The sequence below is a fragment of the Pygoscelis adeliae genome, unplaced genomic scaffold, assembly GCF_000699105.1.
Source record: "Pygoscelis adeliae isolate BGI_AS28 unplaced genomic scaffold, ASM69910v1 Scaffold463, whole genome shotgun sequence".
NCBI classification, from domain to species: domain Eukaryota; kingdom Metazoa; phylum Chordata; class Aves; order Sphenisciformes; family Spheniscidae; genus Pygoscelis; species Pygoscelis adeliae.
Window position 1 is genome coordinate 2,082,963 of NW_008824471.1, and position 22,486 is coordinate 2,105,448.

The following is a 22,486-nucleotide window of genomic DNA, read 5'->3' on the forward strand; positions in this document are numbered from 1 at the left end:
TGCTGTGCTTTAGCATAGCTCCACCACAGCAACTCTGTGCAATTCCTCCCCACCCCAAAGGTCAGGTGAACACAGCTGCTTAATGCTTTTCAGGGGATGCTTGCAGTAGCTGCAGAGCACAGCCAGCACCTGGCCCACACCTCGAGGCTCACTGGGGTGCCTGCACCCTTACCCTGAACTCACAGCCGGACAGCAGAGCTACCCTTCACCCAACAGGAGCTGCTCAGCTGCCTGATAGACCTTCAAAACAACCCACGTCTCTAACAGTGCAGACTCAAAGTCCATCAAGCCTTTTAGCCTGTCTCCAAAAGTTGCCAACAGCAGGACACAAGGGAAGAATACATGAACAAGACAAGCTTGGGTGAAGCTTTTCTATATGCTCTCCAAGGCTTCACTGATTTGCTTCTTAAGGACATTGCAAGCCAGAGGTGGTATCTTTATACTTTCAATGTTTTTTTCTTCCATAGTTTTAACCAACATAAATAATCACAGATCTAACTCCACTGTTATAGGAACACAGAAACAAGAGATTCAGTTGTGATTAGATTCCTTCTGTACCATGCAATCTTATTTACTTATTTGTAAGTAAAAATAATTCAAAATATTCTATAGCATCTCAGAATCTCATAAATCTCTTGGTTTGTTTGGTATACTAACCAAGCCAGGGAAGATCTCCACATTGAAAACACTGAGCTAAGTGCAAAATTTTACTGCTTTTTTAAAGGATTTTGTTAAAACCATTGTGATAAGATCCAAAGCTTGTTTAGTGTGAAATGCTAGATAAAATGCAACTTTGACTGGAACTCAGGGCCTTTTCTCACTGATCTGATCTCTCTTTACCTGAAGGTATTTGGAGAATAGGAAAAGGCCACCTATCCTTCTGCCTTTCTTGCTCCTTTTCCCCAAGTATGTCAAATAGTTTCTTGGTTTTCTACTCTAACCTCAGGAACAGTTAGCATTTTCCTAATTAACATAGAGAAAAAGCATTGGTGTCAAACATACAAGAGTTTATTTTTTCAAGTTCAATGTTGAGGAAACATCAATCTTTTAAATGATAACAGTATTAAAAAAAAAGTAAATAATTGCATTAACATGATTAGATCACAACATACTGACCCAGTTCAGCTTAATTTACACAATGTTAACAGGCCATTAGAGACACCAGAGTTTTGATGTGAACTAGTCTTACCCCTTTCAAATTGTTTAGTAACAGCACAAGAACAGAGTCTCTCTCAACAAAGCGGTTTCTGGAGGCAGCATTTAAACACCAGTCATGTTATTTGAAACAATCCAAATTGGCCTGCAAGAAGTTGACATAGTCCCTTTTTAATAAAGACAAATGAGCTTGAAAACTAATCTATCAAAATGGATTGTGTTTAATCAAAACCGGAAAAGTCTCCATCAACAACAACATCCCTTTAAAGAAAGCCAGAAAGTCCGCCAGCTTTTAAGTTATGCACGGTAATCTACTGCATCCGGATTTTCAAGGGCAGTCCCAACTCTATAATTACGCAGTAGTCACAATTAGTTTTCCCGACAAAGCCGAGCCTACACAGAAATACCAATTATAATAATTTTGTATTGAGATTAATCTTCACTGTGTTTTCTAATGCTAAACCAAGCAAATTTCAGAGAAATACTGAATGCCAAAAGGGACAAAAACATGAACCATTCAATCCTAGATCGTGTCACACATGATCAACATTTCCTGTTTTATAGCTCAACTTCCACTGAAAGTCAATGATACATTTTAAATGATAAGAAAGAAGAGACCCATTAAGTCTTCTGTCACTTCTACGACAGCATACTTTTTAAAGGGCAGAAATAACTCCATTGCACCCATAAAATTCATGAGGGATTTTGCTGAAAATTTCTACATCATGTCCTGTCTGAACTTAGCTGCTAACATTGTCTTCACAAAAGCAGTTAGCTGATACCAAACCATGGTAAAGATAAATTGGTAAGTTTTTATATCTTGCTTTATCTCCATGTACTGGTTTCTTGGCATACACAGGGTAGCGTTTACCCGAAGAGTAGAAAGCAGTTACAAATAATGCTAATATTATTTACATGATGGATTTTCTGATAATCCAGTAACACTGCAAGAAGAGAAAATAACGCTGTAGTGAAATGTCTTCTTTATTTTGTTTTGAACCATATAAAAAATCCCCTTTTTTAACCACACTCAAATAACCTTTGGACTGCCTTTTCTGCTTTTTTCAATCCTTTCTAGCCCATAGGAGATACTCCTGCCTACAGATCTGTTCTGCTTGCAACAATGCTTTCCTGCAGCCAGCAATTCCCACAGGATGCATTTCTGTAAGCGTGGTATTACCACGCTCATTCAGACAGACACATGAGAAAGTCATTTAGATCCAAAGAGAGCGCCAGATCTTTCCTATAAGAGCAGCAATACTAAAGCTGTTTATGAAGTTTTAAGTATCACAATGGCTTTCTTTCTCTTCTGTGAAGAAGATGGTGTATTTCAGCTGAAAAAAACCCATTGATTTAAAGTCCTTGGGAATTCTTCTGTAATAAACCCACCACTCAAAGAATATCATTCATCATTCTAGCTTTCACTCTATATGTGTATAAGACAGAACCGATAGAAAGTCATAAACATTACTTTTAAAAGCTTAACTATTTATTTCACTGCCGTTGGCCTATTAAAATTTCAACTCTCTATTTGCCTGGAAATAAGTAAAAAACAAATACTTTTTCTATTTAATTCCAACAATCTTTTCAGCTTAGGCACTGCCAGATCCTTATATTCAAACGAGTTCCAGAAATCCCAAAAAGCATCATTTATTAAAAGAATTTTATTTGAAGTATTTTGGTGTGCTCCAAAAGCTATTTAGCTTAGACAGGTAGGTTGTTGGCAACAACTGTTGAAGCTTAAAATACAAGATATCAGGCAAGGAGTTTGCCTCACATTAGAAGACATAAAAGGTAATTGCTTCTTTTAACTTACCAACTACTAGAAATATATCTGAAATAATTCTTCATGGATAAAGTCCATTAATACAAATAACTGCATAACCAAATTCTGTTTACAGGGTGTCTTTTAGATCACATGATAGTTATAAATGGGTGAACCCTAGCTCAACTTTTTTAAACAGTGTATTTTCTATCCTTTATGCTTTTGCATAAAAGTCTTCAAACTTATTTCCCAACTACTCAGTCACAGAACTGCAAAGCACTCAAAAAATGAAATGCGTTAAGAGTAAATTTGGGCAATGTTTCAACCTCAGAATGCAGCGGTAAATAAGCACATTTTCTTCTGCTGCTGCTTCTTTCTCAAAAGAAGCTATCAATGATAGCTGCCTTGGCAACAAGACACAAACACATAACATCACTGATTCAAAGAGCTAATCAAAGACAGATGTCTCAAGAGACTATCAGAGCAGCCTTCTGCATTTTCAAGCATGTCTTACTTTTCTACAAATAAAAATATCCCCATAGCTAGGAAATCCACTGGCATTCTGAAAGTAAAGACACAATTCATTTTCCAGTGCATCTTTCTATATTTTAATTACAGGTTCCCTCCCAGTTTGAAAAAGAGAGCAGAAGCATTTGTCACAGCCATATGGAAGCATGAGAGAGCAAGAGTGTTTTCGTGGGACACACTTTTAAAGTAGTTTTCATTCCAACTTCCAAAGTACACTAGTGCCTCTGTAAGATGCTGAGTGCCTTAACTTATAATGAACACATCAATATTTTCAAGTGATTTCAGAGTGTTTTGGCATAAGATCAAGCTTCATGACAGTTATAAAGGTCTTCTCTTAGGGATTCAAAGTTCACAGGTTCACATACACTCTTCTGTATAACCCACACATACAGAAGTCGTGTGATCTGTAAGATTCCAGTTTCATTTTACCTAGACAATGCATCCTACATCAAGTAAAAACCCCAAGCAATCCTGATTTCACTTACCTTTCTTTTGCATAACAACACATTCCAGTTACACATGTGAAACTGTGATTATTGAAAGCTTTTTATAGCTTAAGACTATGGTGTAAGATTATTTAGCAACACTATAATAGCAGCAGTGCTAATTAATTCATTCTAACCTATAGCAAAACAGTATGAACAATGCTGCCAGCATTAACAATTATTCCACAGTATACATCTCACACTGAACATATTTGCATCGTGCTGAACGTAATTCAAATAGAACATCTCCCAGAACACAGAAGAGCTAAGGCAGATATGTGGAGGTAGATTGACTGAACAAGACAGAATGACACGTGAGAGGATGCCGGCAGCTTCTGGCAACAAATCAGTGTGGGAAAAATTCAAGTTTAGTTCTCCATTTGTTCCTAAGCAGCAATGAGTACATTCAGATCTTGTCCCCGGATCCCATGAAATCAATGATGGGACTCCTGATGACTGAATCGCACGTTACTGGAATCTCAACACACAAGGTTCAACATAAGGCCACACAGTGGGAATGGATATCCAAGTCAAACAGCAGGTACGGGCCTGGGCACATGGTCCTGGGACAGGCTTGTGCCTCGGCACATGGGAGCACACAGCAGGGCAAGGTCCCTGGAGCCCAGATGTGGCTGGAAGTTGTGCCTTCCAACAGGACAGCCCTCCAGCTGCACAGCAGCACCTCCTCCAGGACCCCGCACAGGACGCATCAGTGGACTCCCTAATCGTGTCTGTATCTAGCACAAGGGGTACGAGAAGATGAATATTACACTGTAAATGCAGGAAATGAATGAGCCTCAGTGGTGAAGCATGGAGCAGATGGCAAAACAGCATGCCCTGACACATGAGACTGGAAGGTCCACCTCAGGGAGGTCAGATTCTGAACCCTATTTTGGGGGGTTTGGAGACCCCCTGAAGACACACACAGTGTATTACCATTGGCGGTAGCCCCTGTTGCTTGTCTTTTGTCAAGAAAAGGCTGTGCTCAATCCTGAGGAGAAGAAAGCCTGTGCAGGTATAATCCAGTCTGCCAAGGCCAATCTTCCTAGAGTAAAATTTTTGAACGTGTGGGCAAAAACAGAAGCTGCAGAAATCACCCATACCTCTCAAAATTCAGAGAGAGTAAGTCAAGTGGAATTGCAAACTCATCTGCAATCTGGGTAGAATGGTAGATAAACATCACTATGCAAAATTATCATTGAGTTTTAAAAACCTTTCAGGCATTCTGGATATAAAAATATATTGGTTTTCTTTCCTTTTAGACTTAGTTATAAAATCAGTGTTACTGGGAGAAGAGCAAAGCTGACTAAACAAAGCTAGTTGCAGTTTTTAAAAACTTTGTATGATCCCATGGTCAGATCTTTTACTGCATCTTTTTTTCTGAGAACTCAGCTTTGCTTGGAACAATAAATCAAAGCCACTGTGCCTCATTATCTAAATTCCAGTATTTATCATTACATGAATTTAATCAACGTCATTTGCTTGCATGAGCTAGAACAGCCACTTGCCCTCCCTCTCGAACATCCTCCAAATTCTCTGCACAATTTTGATTCTAAAGAGTGGCAAGAGCAGAGCATTCATATACTCAGGGCTTCTCATTTGCTGAGTGATGAGTACTTTTGTTAGTAGCACTGTCATGACAGGTTAAGGTGGATGGAGAAAATATATTTACACAATTTGTGTGGTTACGGAGATATGTTATCTCTCTGGTCTCGTACCCACATACAGATTTGCTTTTGTCTTTCTGACACAAGAACATGCACTATGATTCATTATCTACTGATACCACCTGCAGCAGCAGAGGCCATTGTGAGTCATCAGCAAATCTACCTAAATTCAGCTGCTTCCAAGAAGATGCAAGTATTGCAAATAAGAACCATCAATGTTGTACAAGATCTTGCTGTTACAGAGTATTTTTTGTTTCCAGGTTCTTATATTCTCTAATTTTGTGCAATGACAAGATATTACAAGAACAGTTAGATAAATAAAAGATGGAAGCATATCCAGTAATGTCTTCATTAAGTCAAGAAGTCTTTTAGAGAACTGTGTAACGTTAGCGTTAACAAGGAAAACACATTTTTCAAAATTACAGTCAACACAATTACCCCAAATTGCTTCTATTTTTTTTTTTTTTTTTTTTTTTTACTTTATTTTTCCAGTTATTTCTACTATATGAAAATCTGCGGGTATTTGTACTGCTTGAAAAGACTGCCTCAAATAGAAGATGGCAGCTTTTGAAACATTAAACAATGATTAGACAGGCACTGGACCAAAGGAGTGTGTCAGGAGCAAACGAACAATGCAGCAGGCAACAGTAAGCTACCTTGAGAGAACTGAGAGCACTTAGCAATTTCTCTGCTGCCAAACGAAAACAACGATTCATGCTGCCATGTTATTTAGCATTCATCATGACTCTAAATCATTTATTGGAGAGTTTATACTGCAGTGCAGACAAACCCTATTAATTTTAATGTAAGGCACCTTGTGGTTCATGCATACTGAAGATGATGGTACAAATCTTGCTGTAATTCTCAGCAGCCACTGTTAATTCATCTCAAGTATATTCTTTTTACAGGAGATGGTTAAATACACTTATTCCTGTTTTAACACGTACAAGGATATTAAAACAACAAGCTGAATTCTTCTCTTGGTCATTCCTGCCATCAGTCAGCTGTGGAGTCAGCCTAGTTACATCATCCAGGTAATGGTACAAATTTTGGTCCTGAGTATCATTGCTGGCAAACTGACAGAATGGGGGCAAACTGGTGAAGTGCTGCACTAAGCTTTACCACTGGACCTTGTTTTCAGAATTGTGGCTTTTCAGTCAAATGAACTGGAGCTTACATGAAAAATTACTAGCTGATTGTCTGATATGTCTAAAAAGTTATGTTAATGAAACAAAATTGCTATGGAATGAGAAACATAATGATCTTGTATAACTAAGACAGCAAATGCTGTTGGACTTATATCTGTCATTGGTCCAAATCCACTGCAAAAATTCCAACACTATCATTATATTCTCAAGACAAGCTGCTTCTTCAGCCAATATATAACTTTTTATAAAACTACAGACATATTTCTCTTTTTAAGACACAAGAAAATACAGTCAACACATGCAGCATTAATTATAAAATTTAGGAAAGTAAAATCTCTCATTTAGAGAGATGCTCATTTCAGATTTATGTCATTTAAAGTATCACCAGGATGATGGATATTGTCTCAAGTTAAAAAAAAACCACACACAAAAACATTTTCAAAGTTGGAAGTTTAAAAGCAAAATAAGTGATTCTATGCTGTTATGCGTTTCTCACTATCAGCCAGTTTATGGTATTTTACCTCATATTCTGTAAAGTATAAAAGCAAACATGACTCTTCAAAAGATTAGACAGCACAAATGCACACAGAGCAAGTTGCTGGTTTAAATACAGATTTTTTAAATTTGAGTACAAGCTTATTCAGTAAGGCTGAAATGACTACAGAATGAGAAACATGTCAGCATTATTTAGTCTATCTGATTTCTGCATAGCAGATGAAATTGATGTTACAAAGAGCAAACAATTTGTGCACCTCCCTCCCTTCTTTATTATCTTCCCAGGCTAGAAGCCCAAACAGGTAAAGTATTTTTCACCCACAACACTGAAAGAACATTGACAAACCAGTAGGCTGACACTTCACTATTTCTGCCTATACCAGTACAACACATAACCACATCCTATCTATTTACATGATGAGCGTAGACAACTCTGACTTCAGTGATCTTGTGATGCATAGAAATATCCATCAATGAGTGGATGTCCAATTCAGTTTCCTCTGAAAATTGAGTGAAACCTTGCCCTTGATGATAATGGAAGAAGAAAGATGAATTTTATACTTGTGAGTACAGGCAAAGCACAAGGTTCGTTGACAGATTGAAAAATGTTCTTGTGGAATGGGAGATGGAAGGGAGCTTTAATCCTGCGGTTTTTCTACTTTAAACTAGAAAAATACCCCCAAATTTCCAAAAGTGATTATAAAAGCCTTAATAACAGCCCACAATGACTTTAAATTCAGAAGGGAGATATGTTCAAATCCATCATCTGCAGTATCTATGGCATTACGGACACATCTGAACACACACATTTAAAATTTCAAAAAGCCCACAACCAGCACAGGAAGTTTCAAAGGATCTGTAAGAAGTGGTGCAATTAATTGATGGTTATTGGTATGAAAAATCTAGTCAATATTTATACAATCAAGAGGAAAGGAGTGGGTATGGGGAAAAAAGAATTTAAATCAGTAAGGCAAATTAGATGAGCTCCTAAAGGAAATACTGCTGGATCTGACTCTGCCAGTCAATCAACATCTAACTACCCAAGGACAGCATGGGAACTTCCAGGGTGGGTGTGTAGGGAGATGCAAACGAGAGCTATGACAAATCATCATGCCTGTCGATCGCAGAGTTCTTGCACCTGGCTCCCCACTACCTGCTGTCAGCTGCTATTAGAGAATAGCTATACCCACTGCCATGCCAAGAAACTGACTAAATCAGACTTTGTCAGCTTCAGGTTGCTATGGTACAAGCTAAGTGATCTCAAGCCAGCTCACAGCGTATCAGCGCTAAAACCACTTCGTGACTGCTGCTCACCTGTACTGAAATACAGGGTAGCGGATCAATTGGACTACGATCCTGACCCAGTATGACTACTGTTCCTTTCTCCATGTTATTTCCACAACAAACTTAGGAGTGGTTTTAATGAAATGGCACACACCAAAAAAAATTTAACATCACAACTACAGTGTTAATAAAACAAAAATACATATAGTCATATACTGGGGAGAGAACACACTTTTTAGGACTAAATTTCATGTAGGTAGGTATCATTTAATTGAAACCCACTGAAATGCCTACATGTGACAGAAGTTGTCTCACCTTCTGTTGATACTTAGACTATAACAGCTATTTAGCTTTATAGGATACCTTAGACAAAGTTACCCTCAATTTTAGAGAAGCTGTTATCTCAGTTGCTTCAGAGCAAGTCAACAGTAACACCACATATATGTGGTTCCCCATCCTATATTCAAATAGCGTGGTATTTTTTAACAGACTATCAAGCCACTCCAACGCCATTCTGGAAGGAAAACAATTTTTAGCCTTTTCATCTATTAAACATGTTAAACAAGTCTCAGAGCTGATTAATAATCCTGCCACACAGAATTCTAGCTCTGCTCACAGCCAAAACAAACAAGCAAAAATGCTTTAAGCAACCCCACTGCAGGTCATCCTAAAGACAAGGATAGAACAGTTTGCTGCCAACAGCATTACAAGCAGTTATCAGGCTTATCGTCTTCAATTAGAGGCTTTTAAAATTGCTGATAGAGGATGTAAGTGTTTTTCATTTACTACTCAGATCTTTACTAAATGTCTCCATGACCTTATTTCATGCTGGCTTTTTCTAAACATAGAAGGTGCCTCACCCCACGTATTTTTGTGCATGTACACCAATTGCCACAACCACTAAAGCTTTTTATCATTTCTATTTCCAGTTCACTTCCATAAGGGTGCCAGAAGAGAGACTGATGTATATCACATGTCAGAGACCATTACCTTTTTAAGCACTGCATTTTGTGGATATGCTCTGAGCAGCATTAGGCAAAGAAATGGTAATTAAGTCCCTGGCCACCTGGATCCTTTTCAGTTCTTCACAGCACTATCACAGCTCTAGACCTCAACCAGAGGGAGGGGAAAAAAAAAAAACCTAAAAAAAAAAGTGAGAGTTGCACAATAGCCTACACTACCCTGCCATTTATTTCTCCAGACTCTTTTCTGTCTTATTACTTCCAACTTAGCATGACGGAAAGAGGGTCAACTGAACAAAAAAAGTATACGCACTTTCCTCCCTCCCCTCACCCCACCCCAGGGCCACTCAAGGCAGTAATTTTGAAAAGCATAAGCTTCTAGAAATCAGGGCTGAATTAACCTCCTTAAAAGTCTTTTGTCTTCCCTAGAACCCGCCCTAAGAACAAAGCTTTCTTTCCTACCACACACAACCAAATTATTACAAATTCTACCAACCATTCCTTGGTTTAGAAGCTTCTACCCCATTTTCTATACCTGGTGTTGTTATACTAGAAGCAGTTTGTAAAACAGATGGTGCATACAACAACTAAATGAGGGGATGGGAATTATACCACAAGCTCAGTTTGAAGTATTGTAGTCTTATGGTCTTACTTTCACCACACTGAGCTTTGTTAGCAAAAGCTTATATTTTAATTGTAACCATGTTGCTCTAATTTCAAATCAGATAGGATGGCTAAAGCCTTGTTTCATGGTCTGGTACAATATCCTATTGTTCTTGAAGGTAACTATTGTGACTAAAAATTAAGATAATTGCTATGGAAAATTATCTCCCCAAATTATAACTCAATGGGGAAATAACAGGAAATAACGAAACCTGAAAAATCACATTAGGCAAAAATTACTTCCTGTAAAGACACAGCTTTCATTTGGTGAAGTAGAGAGAGAGAGAGTCTTCTCTGACTGTTTATCACCTTCATTCTAGGAGTACTGCTGCAACATTTCTTCCCATTTTATTAAAATTTTTACTATTTTTTCTTTAATTTCTATTTACACCATTACTTCCAAAGCTAATGCACAGCGGTTGCCACTTCCTCTACAATCTTGACTTAAAGAAAGAACATCTAGTTAACCAAACACAGTGAGAATCTTAGCAGCAGTATAGAACTATTTCTGCAAAATTAAAAAGATACAACCTAAGACGTAGGCTCATCTTCGCAACTGTTCTTATTCCAATTATCTTTAGACTTATTCATTGCTACATTGTGGAAACAAGCAGCAGAACGTGACTGCTACACTGTGCAGTAGGAGAGGTGATTTAGTCCTGATTGCCCTCATAGACCTCTTACGAAAAAACAGCTATATGACTGTTCTCTATTAGCCTTAATTTTCTTCCTTAGAAATAATATTGGTCTGCTACACAAGAAAACCATAAAGATTCATTGCTAAATCTTCAAGTTCTTCTTGAGCCTTATCAGAAGTACTATGCAAGTGAAAAGCATTATTGCCATTTAATAAACATGCCAAAATCATAGGCAGAGACAAATGAAAAACAAGAAGGTCAACTTCAGATTTTCTGCTTACTCCTACTCTTTCAAGAGTAGCAGAATTGACAGGAGAACAAGAGATACCAGGCAGACAACCCTGTGGTCCCAGACCAAGTAAATGAATTGTTAAGTAACCCCAAGACCTTCCCTACCTTTCCTCGCTACAAAACAACCTTCTGACTTTTTTCCCCTCCCTGTACTTACAAAATACCACCCTTCCTCAAAAAAGCTAAGACGCAGAATGAAAGCTATGCCAGAAATTAGTCTGCATCATGGGCTTTTTCTAGTGCTGTACTCAACTCCAGGGGTCAAACAGCTCTGCCCTGTTAGCTCATCCAGGCTCCTGCAAGGCTGTCTAACAAACCAAAGGGAGCCGTTTTGGCAGGAAGCACGTGCGGGCACCTGAATCTTTCTAATGTCTTGGTTACTGGATCATCACAAAAAAAGGGAGTTTAAAATGCTGAAGTCAAAGTATGTAAACAATAAAATCCAATATTCAAATAAATCTTGTCTCTTTGCTATGCTGCACGAACCAGTACTTAGTTTTCTCCTAATATATTTAGCTTTTCCCATTTCCTTTGGTTTTATGTACTGCAAAAGCAGAGGCTGACCTTAGCTTATCTAGCTCTTGCTAGATAAGACAGCTCCTCAGAATCAACAATAAATGTTAGGAAACTGATCATTCATGTCCTCTGAAAACAAATATGAAGGTCTACCAGAATTAGTTTTGTTATGCCCCTGTGGAATACACTGCAAAGACAGTACAGAAAAATTCATCTGAAATTATTTAGGCAGTAACTGAGCACAGTATTTCTGATGATCACAAGTCAGTTCTTAACAGCTGTAAGTGTGAAGCTTTCAATGGCTTAAAATTACACACAGAGAGAACAGGAGAGAGGACACACCATGTCCATATTCCCACCAAACAAAACTTTATCAACAGAAATACTAAATCAATAGCACTTTAGATAAACAGATAATCACAAATCTCATGTAATAGACTTAAGGATGGCAATAGTCAGAGAAAAAGGTTCCGATATAGTTTGGTGAGCACGAACATACCCCTCCAACTCTAAAATAAAAATAAAAGCATCAAGATGACTAACAAACACAATTGTATGTTGAGCACCTAGGCTTAACCACTGTTGTTTCAGTTATAATGATTTCTGGAAATTACAAGACTTCGGAAATTATAAGAAAAGAGAACTATCAAAATGAAAACATTTTTGCAAAATAGTTTTCTGGGCCGTGACTGAAAATAAATTTTGTCAGTACTGGCCTGGTCTCCAATTTACCATAAACGCACAAGTTTGCATGAGACAAGGTAGCAACGTACATTAGGTTTGAATTACACAAAGAGCAATGATGGATGAACAGACATTTGCTTTTGTCATCTCCATTAAGAGAACTTCAGGGCCTCCTAATCATAGGGAAACTGAACAAGTGCATCCAGAGTTAATTAGATTAGCAAACCTGGCATCAGAAAGCAACCTTCCTTACCTTTAACAACTCTTAACTTGCTCGTAACTTTACTCTTAACTTTATCCTAGTATTTCTTTTTACTTTCTTGATACAAATCACTTTCATTTCCCTGCTAACATGGATTACTAAGTTAGCTAGTGAATCCTAAGTAAGAGTAACCTACTGAAAGTGTATCTTGACCAGGCAGACATATCTTGTCTTCAAAGCTCTTCTCAGAAAACATGTGCTACCTGATGCCTATAAGATCTATGGGAGCAATGTGAAGATCAAATATACTTTTTGCATTCATATCATTCAGTGAGACTATTTCCTTCAACTTGCACTTAAAAAGATACCCAAATAGATTACCATAATTTAGTATTCAGACTTTACAAAGGCCAAGTGACACTGCTCAACTCCCAGTTCTCTTCTGCCTATGCAGATACATACCAAAACCCCTTTAACAAGAAGGGGTTTTTTAAGTGGTACTAATACCCTTTATGTTGAAAAGAAACTCTTTCAAAGCATTGAGTGGAATAAAAAGTAAGTACTGAAAACTTAGAAGAACAAGTAAAATATCTTTAAACTGTGATAGGAGGAATAAACAAAGGATTTTAAAGAGACCAGGGCACTTTGTCTCTTGAAGGCTGTACCTCTGCAATTTACAGCAGCCTCCTTACTTCTTCTTAAGTTAAAAATAAAATCAATTATACCAACAGCCTAAACAGACAACCGGTCTTTTGGTTAAAACTGTCTGTGGGTACACAGAGACTAGCATACAACATCAAACTTCTATCTCTTCTTCACTTCAATTTCAACTTCACAAACCTCAAAAAAAAAAGTAGAAGAAAAAAATTAGTCTGACATATAAAAGATGCAGGTTTCCAATGTATGCGGACACTGACTTTCATCCTATGCTAGACTTATAGCTCTATGCTTACTTAGACCTGCTTTTACTCTGTCATTGATCTGTGTCAATTCTAAACTGACCTGAAAAGGAAAGAGTAGGTCAGCATCTGAGAAGAGGATGGTGGGCAGCACACCACCTGCATAAAGAGGCATATTCAGCTCACACATATACAGGTGTGTGACCTCTCCAGTGAACTGAATGAAAGGAGCACATCTACTTGCAAAGTAGAATCCGCTCATAAGAAAAAAAGTGGCAAGATTAGAACTGTAGGAAAGATTAAAACTTTCAGAAAGCTAAACATTCTCTCTCTAATCCCTATCAACCCACGTGCAGTTAAGATACTGTCCAGAAGTGAAATTTTGCACAACAGAAAAATTAGGGAGATTGCTATTTCAGGAGTAAAGTATCATCTTTGCTCTATGAGATTCCCAAGAATCTTCAATCCAGCATCCTTCTCCCAAAAGTTTATTATCAACTGTTTCATCAAAACATCGTTTAGAAACCCTTTCTTTTCCAACACAATTCTGTTTTAAAGGTTACTAAACTGCTCTAGAAGTCTGTCATGTTACAGTTCATTAACTGTCACTGGATTTTACCTTACTGTTATTTAATGACAGAGGATGCATATATCTTACTGATTTTATAAATATGAGGTTCTGAAATTAGGAGATCTTTAAAATGGCTACCATTTTATCTAACAGCAGAATCTCTTCTTTTTCTTATTAATTGCAAAAAAAAAGTTTTCAGACAATTTCAAAATGCTCAAAAAGTCAATTCTGACATAGTATGAGAAGTTGCAATTCTATGAAAGACACCAAGTCTATATTTGGTCTAAAAAAAAAGAGTCATCTTAGGCCTGATTCCAGTCAGTGGAGTCACAGTTTTACAGTCAACATGGTAGGTACAGATTTCATTCAATGTCTTAAGTAGTTTTCGTGGCTCTGTCTGCTATTATGAAAAGAACCATAAATGTATACAAAAAAATTTTAAATTCTTTATCCCGCATCCATTAAATGTCTCACAGGATTCCAGGCCACCTCCTCACACATGTAAGTAAAAGCTGAAGAATAAAAAGCAAGGACTGATTTTATCTCAAGGTTATGGAAACATCATTAAACCATAAAACCATGGTGTCAAAAATTTATCTTGACATTAGAAAACGTCTCAGTGGAGTTAAAGCCTTATCACGTAATTAAATGCAGATAATTCTGTTTAATACTGAGGATCAGAATGTAGAAACAGTCACAACCTTGATAAATGGCACGTTAAATAAACTGGAGCTTCCGAAGAGTGATCAGATAGCAAGAATGAAAAAAATCCAACTCTAGCTCAAAGGAAAGTTGATACAAAAGCAAATTGTCTAGTAAGGACAGGGCAACACTGTCAAAAAGGAAGATACATTACCCTTCTGAAACACCTCCCCTATCCAGTACAGCTGATATTTTCCACAGGTTTTATGCAAACTAAAAATACATTGGGGTCAAATTCTGTTCACATGGGAAGAAATGGCAAAACTTTCTTTGATTTTCGATGGGAAGTTTCCACAAGTTTGCACTCAAGGGGACTCTCTGCCCACTAAGTGTCACCAGCAAGTGAATAAAACTATAATTAATTTTCACAAAGACAAGAGCAGTGGCCAGCAGAGAAGGAGGACTGTTTAAAAGAGCTTCCGAGAAGCTCTTTTGACCTAAATCAGGTTGGAGATTTTCCAAGAACTATCTGGAATTTAGTCATCTCGCTGCAGGACCGTTTTTCTCTTTTGTCTGTCTGCTTATTTTCCTTCTTGAGGATCCAGCATCAGAATAAAAAATGACCTCTGACTGGATCTTTTTGTGGCATGCGATGAAAGAACTGATCCAAAAAGTTCAATGTTAGAATAAGCACCTACTGAACTTGAAAGGAATGTTGGAAGAGGTTGGGAAAACAAGATTACATCTTGAAGTCATGTATCTGTAGTATTTCTTTATTCTATGACCACACAGAGAAGTCATCACAGCTGGTCTTTTTCAGTTACACTACAGAGAAGAGACCGCATAAGTCTTTTATCAGAGACTATACAGTTCCAAAGCCTTAAATTTTACCTGCGGGGAATAAGCATCCCTATTCAGCTTAAGGAAAAAAAACCACCAGTATTTTTTCCATCGACATTCAACTTATCTTCAAAAAAAAATTCTTTGGGAGTAGCAGAAAATGCCTGCTGCTACCTCACTAGGGATGGGGGCATATTAAAATCATATTTTAATATAATGCCATACTTCATAACACGCTTATCTGACAACCAAATTGGGAAGGCTACAAACTACCACATGGAAAATTACAGTGACAATAGAGCTTTCCAAAAAGCATTGTGCTTGACAGAACTCTGAACAAGATACTAATTTTACTCACATGTAAAGCATATGGGTATATTTAGTCGACAGCTCCTTTCTCCCAACCAACTCACCCGTTCAGTCAGATTCTTCTGTCCCTTCTGTCAATTCTTTTTATTATTAGTGATATGAAGTACCTGTACCCATGATAGGTCTATGTCATTTGCTCCCCATTTTCCTAAGGCAGACTATCACACAGACTCAGTAAAATGAGCAAAAGAAGGAAGTGAGACCTGCTTTAATGGTCTGAGAGCCTCTGAATTTCCAGAAGAAAAAAAAAAGCAACAACTTAAAAACTCAGTACTTTGCAGTACATTCAATAGGGTAGGGACAAATTCACAGTCAACGTAAGGAATACGTTGAGTTAAAAATATCTTTGTGGTAGCAAAGCTATAGTGGGACAAATGTTGTCATTAACAGGAGCATTCCTAGTTCTCCAGTTAACAGGATATGGAGCTGGGAAGTCTTGACTTTCACTCTGCCCTTGATGCCCACTTGCATCACCTTGGTAAGATACATGGGAAACAAAAGGAGGTGCACATATGTGCAGATACTTGTGCATGCAGGTACATAAAAAATTTAAAAAGCGTCCTTATTTTCTTCACCAGTGCTCCAATATACTGAGGAACCATCACGCTGCTCCTGTAAAGCCACCACGGCCAGCCTCCACCTTAAGCTTATTATTACATAGAAAGCAACAACATTTGTGAAGAATTTCTTGCAAGCTGCGACTCAGTTCAAACCAGTTAGGCAGCGATCATCTTCTGATACTCAGCCTTACCTTCAGCTGTACAAATTCTTTAAACCAGATAACACAGCGTACGTGTTTCATGTGAAATGCATCTGAGAAAGTTCAGGCCGAACCAGCGGAACCAGTGTGCCAACACAAGACAGTAAAAGTTTGAGTGGAGACTAGGTAGTGCATAAGGTTTCTATCTATGAGTCCTTTTGACTGGGTGTATTTCAGCCTGCGTGGTTTTTCAGGGAAAACTGCAACTTTGCGTCACAGCAGTCTAGTCACCAATAAAAAAATCCAGAAAAACACCACAGTTGATTATATTACTCCTACTCCTTCAGCCCATAGGAGAAAAGATTCCACAATTGTGCAAACAGATTAAAAAAAAAAAGTAAAAAATCATATATTGCATTTTTATTTAATTTCTTTAAAAGAGGCTCTTCCTTTTGTTTATATCAGAAGAAAAACATCTAAGAGTTTGACTTACTTCATAAGAAAATGCTTATTAAAACAACTAAAACATGCATGAGTTAAGATAAATCTTATGGTAGAATTCATCAACCAATTAGAAATCAAAAAAATTAAATCAAGTTAGAACTATGACTATTCTCCATATGAAGTACTTCTGCTAGCATTGCTCAAATGAAGCTTTCTGAATTGAAAGCAATAAAGTATGTACAGCAAAAGCCAACAATATTTAGTTAGTAACATAACAAACATTTTACATGTTGTGGAAATTAATTTCAAGTACTTTACATGTAGCCTTTTAGAATAGACAATCCACACGGCCCCTGAGAAAGCAGTCTGTGAGATACAGTACTGTCAGGAACACCCATTAGCACATACTACCAAAGGACAAAACAGAATGGGAGTATATCTGCAAATATAAGATATTGCACTTTGCAAAAAGATTCTAGGCTGAAGAGTGATGCTATATGCTCTTTATCACTGTGGAAAAATTACTTAGGTTGATTGACTCAATTGTTTTTGAACTTGTTTGGTTTTTAATGCAACTTTTGTTTTTTCCCCAGGAGCTTTACCATGATAATTTAAAAAGAGAAAAGAAAAAGATATCCTCTGGCTGCTGCTTTAATTTTGAAGTGTTACAATTATATAAAAGCTATACTCTGCTTAAATACTGACTGAATGGAAAAAATAAATAGTTTGATTTCACTTTGTCATATATCACATTCTGGATGTATCTACTGAACTCCCACTCAAAAATTAATCAAGAACACAAGGAAAGGATAATTTATAATTTGTCAAGCAAACACTTTTTAACACTTACTTTTGTGAAGATCTGAAAAAAGTCAATTGAAGGTGGCAAGTGAGACACATCCTGGATCTCCGTTTTCAGATACAGTTGCAACGTCTGTGCAAGGTGCCTGAGTCCGTCTTTCATTTCTTCACTTAACCGTTCAATATCTTAAGGAGAAGGGAAAAAAAGTATATCGTATCGTAAACAGAACCTTTCACCAACATTTTGAAAATGTCCAATGGCAGCCATACAGTCTAGACATTTCCAGTCCCAGAATTAATCTTGACAGAGGGCAATTTTGACAGAGGGTGGACATTTGTCATTTTTTATGACAGCTACCTATCAACACACAGAACAATTTATCAGGTTGCTACTGCCAAATCATATGAATACAATGGTGAGTTAAAGATCAAGAGCCAATAGATAAAGCAGATGTGTAAGCAGATGTAAGACATTACTTATAAAAATTAGGCATCTGGGTTTGTAACATTACAAATGTGCTTGAAAGTTTATGCAGCAGTACCTTCCTCCTTGCAGCAATGTATATTTTTTATACTGTATTCACCATAGATGTGTCAGAAACACTTTATGCTGGCAGATCAAAAGGGAAAGTATTTTAGAGACAAAGGTAGTTTCATACACAGCAGCTGGTAAATGGAATGGATATGGAAGAATATTAAGCAAATATCAGTTTATTAAATACCATTTATTCATGCTTTACAGATAGGAATCCTGAAGCAGAAACATAGTGCCTTATTTTCTAATGCATGACCTAATCATGCATGCATCAGGTCACTGAAAACATGGAAAGTGAAACTCAGCTGCCCTAGTAAGTTCAGTGCCTGATTACCTGCTTCACATTTTCTTTTTCCTGCCAGTTAGCGCAAAATGAATAAGGCCTAAATGGAGAATGTGAAGGTGAACAGATTCAAACATCAGTCTTAAAAAAGGGCAAAGAGGGTTATTATGCAGTATGAATCAATTTCATCTCTGCATAATGGTGAACTGTTATTTTATTTACACATCTATCCTTAATGGGAATGAAAATAACCTTTTACCAAGAAACCTTCTTCCCTGTACTTTAGATCCAAGCTTGTTGGATCTCACTTAAAAAGAGGATGCAATTAAAGCAGATGTCACTGGGTTTGGTTAAACAGCCATCTAGTGTTTATGATGCTTGGGCTTCTTGCTCTATCCCACCCACCATCCCTCTGCTTGAAGGTACTGGCTATTTTGCAGGTTGTAAATTGGCTATCATGGAGTTTCCATTTCACACACACCACACAAGTGAGCTCCTTTAATAATCTCCTGTGAACTACTTCTGGCAGAGCACTAAATGCTGGCTTACTAAAATGGCCGGTACCCATGGTTAGCTACCAGCCAGGAGTCTTCCAGTGGAACCAGCTACAATTTGCTTCTAGTCTGGTATGGATGTCCTTATTTGCAAACTCTTTGGTTCTGTTTAGACTTTCTCTGGAGCCACTGAGCGCCATCCTGGTTAGCTAAATGATGCAATCCTACCAGTACACTGTATTATGGCAAACGTACCCCTCTTCATGCTACATACAGAGTTCGAGAAGCATCTATGTTATCTATCATATATTGTTTCCGTTTCAGCATAAAGTAACACTTTCCAAGATCTGCTCCCATTCCAATGGTCAGTCATTGCTGCTGAAATGCCGTCTACAAGCCATGCCTGGGGTGACTCTGCAACGTGCTGAGCAAGCAATGACTCCATAGGAATCTTAAGGTGGTCTGTCCCTGCTAGGGTTAGGGAAGGAGAGACATGGTCTCCCAGAGCAATCAGATTCAGCTCCTCACAAAGTTCAAACCAGTTAGTACTAAGAATGCTGAGATATGTCCCTCCATACCTGGCACAAAGCCTATTTAAGCAAAGTATTTGCCTTTTTATAGCTACCCACAGTGTTACCCATGTGCATCTTAACAGCATGGACATTTGAGGGTGATCCTGCAAGTCTGAATGAATGTACATATTAGAAATCCAAATGTGTACTCTTCACAATGTATGGAAATCTCTGGTACAGAAAAGTATCGTATCTATGAGGACTGTGTCTTCAAGAAAAGCAGCAAACTTTTAGATGACTGGAAAACTCAAGTTTAAAAAAATTTAAAAAAAATCATAAACATACATTTGCATTTCTTATATAATATTCCTTTGAAACTAAAGATGCTTTTTCCTTCAAATGTAATTTTTGAAGATGTCACGTCATTCACCTTAAACTACTTGACGCACATTGCAAAATGTATTATGACAAAGAGAGGAAGGCATGATTTGCTTCACTTTTAGCAAATAAAACTCCTCTAGAACGGAGAAGAGGAATCGTGTAAGCTGCACAGTATAAATGGACACTGCAGTTTAGGACAGATGTGAACAAAAATACTGGAACTTCAGGGAGGATTGACAGAGACAGGAGCAAAATGCAATTATTCACGTTGGAATCTGCCCAGGACATCAGAACTAATGATCCCAACAAAAAGTCCCACAGAATCTTTAATGGCAAATGATCAAGACCTGGTTTTCACAGCACATCAAGAAGCCAAGGCCAAAAGCAAAGTGAAACAAAATTGGTGAATGTTTTCACTTTGTGTTTTTAAGAAACTTTTTTCAATTGTGTAATTTCTCTCCCTGGTGTGGGAGAAAAAAATGCTATAAAAGGCCTGTGGAAAGTTTTCTAAATAAGGCACGGGGATTTAATTACGCAGTTCTGATCCTGATACAAGTAAAGTAGCAAAAAGTCTGCCCAGAGTACACCACACAAACTCTTTTCTGCATACTGAATTGTGGTAAGTGAAAGCAAAGTTTTTTTCTGAATGATCGTAACAGATAGTGAGCCTGTAGAACCACGTAAGTAAGGAATTGTCTTATAATAAATGAGAGCTAGCAAAAGTAACGATGCACACAGACACCCCTCCTACTTAATCTGAGTTTCAGGGTACACAATGAATTTGAAGGAACTATGGAGCTGGGAATAGAACTCTGTAAAGGGCTAGATGCCGCCACATGTTTTTTGTTTGTTTGTTTTTAATATATGTATTACATATTTTATCAGATAATTATTCAATAGGTATATAAAACTTTATATGCTTTTATTCAGTTTATACGTCACCCACACTGAAAATCACCCAACTGTATAAAGTAACATTGAAAAGTAATAGTGTAAAGGAGACTGAGACAGCATAACAACAATAACAATTTTCAAATATTTTGGACTTCCAGGAAAAAAAGAAAAGAAAAAAAAAAAGAGGAGTATCAATTAGAATTCTATCTGTCATATGTCTGATTAGTGTTGAAACACTATCTTCTATTATACAGATGCTTCCTGAGAAGTTTTTTGCTTCAGAAGATCACAACCTGTATTTCTAGTTCACGTGATTCACTCCAATGAAATCTTTTCTCCTGTATACTTCGACCTCTAATGAAAATGCTTTTCCGACTTTCCTATAGATTCTACCAAGTACCAAAGGAAAGTAAATCCTTATCAACACCATCTGTAAGTTGTGCAGTAAATGGGAAAAAAGTTATGAAATAACGGTTGCTTTTCGAGGATACAGAGGCAGCAAAAAGCATCACAGCTACTACAAGTTGTCACACCATCCCAAAAACACTCTTTTGGACTATTCTAATTGCAAAACAATAGAGACCATCTATTCCCTCTAGCAAGGAAGCTGTGAAAACAGCAAAAAGAAAGAGTTAGCCAAAACCTTTACATAAGATTATGCAACCGTCATAGGCCATTTGTACTGTATTCTGTAAAGTATCAACTTCAGTTAATGTCTAGGAGTCCTGAACACCTTGCACTTTGGAGTTAAGAAGATTACACAGGAATTGTCATCAAAGCTCTTAGAGTAAATACAGATGAAACACTAGATGTGGATCTGTCATTTGCGTCCTCCTAAACTAACTTGCTATGGACCAGCTGTTTCTGTATCAGTGAGAGGACAGTCATCCCACCTGTATCACACGCCATATCAGCATTTCCTTCAGAATGAGAATTTTAGTAGACGCTTCTGGCCATTTTAGATTTTTGTACCATTTAGCCACTGCAGCTCAGGCCTGTTCAAAACCAAGCTTCTCTCCAGACAACTTATCACACTATTCCCCTTGTCTCCAGTCAAGTCAAGGGAAGCTGAGATCACCTCCTGAGGGGTACTGAGATACCTCAGTTTGTATGGAATTATCAGTTACACAAAAATCTTTGCCTACACTAGAGAAAACTGCTGTACAAGTGATCAATATTTAATTTTTAAAAGGAAACTCTTCCCTTCCCTCCAGTTCCTCCTGTGCCACTGTGCAACCAGCCATTGATACAACAGAGCACCGTAAAGAATGTTTCTCCCTGGATCCCAGCAATGCCATGAAGCATAGAAGTCTGTAGTCTTCATCATTTTAACTTCATTTGAAGGATCTGGAAATGCTGCTCTTAATTCAGATACTCATGTAATTCCCCATAAACCTTTGTTACATGATTTGAGAATATCCATGGCAGAAAATCCTGATGTTTTCATAGAATCATAGAATCATTAAGGTTGGAAGAGACCTCCAAGATCATAGAGTCCAACCGTCAACCCAACACCACCATGCCCACTGAACCATGTCCCTAAGCGCCTCATCTACACGTCTTTTAAATACTTCCAGGGATGGTGACTCAACCACTTCCCTGGGCAGCCTGGTCCAATGTTTAACCACTCTTTCAGTA

The 22,486-nt window shown here is 37.6% G+C and overlaps 1 protein-coding gene across 1 annotated transcript in view; it reads right to left on the bottom strand.

The window, feature by feature from the left end:
* Positions 1-22,486, bottom strand: part of SMYD3 (SET and MYND domain containing 3) — a 385,279-nt gene that overhangs the window by 350,485 nt on the left and 12,308 nt on the right. The window contains exon 6 of the mRNA XM_009321269.1: positions 17,799-17,935. Coding sequence (XP_009319544.1) covers positions 17,799-17,935 — 137 coding nt within the window. The remainder of the gene's footprint in view (positions 1-17,798; positions 17,936-22,486) is intronic.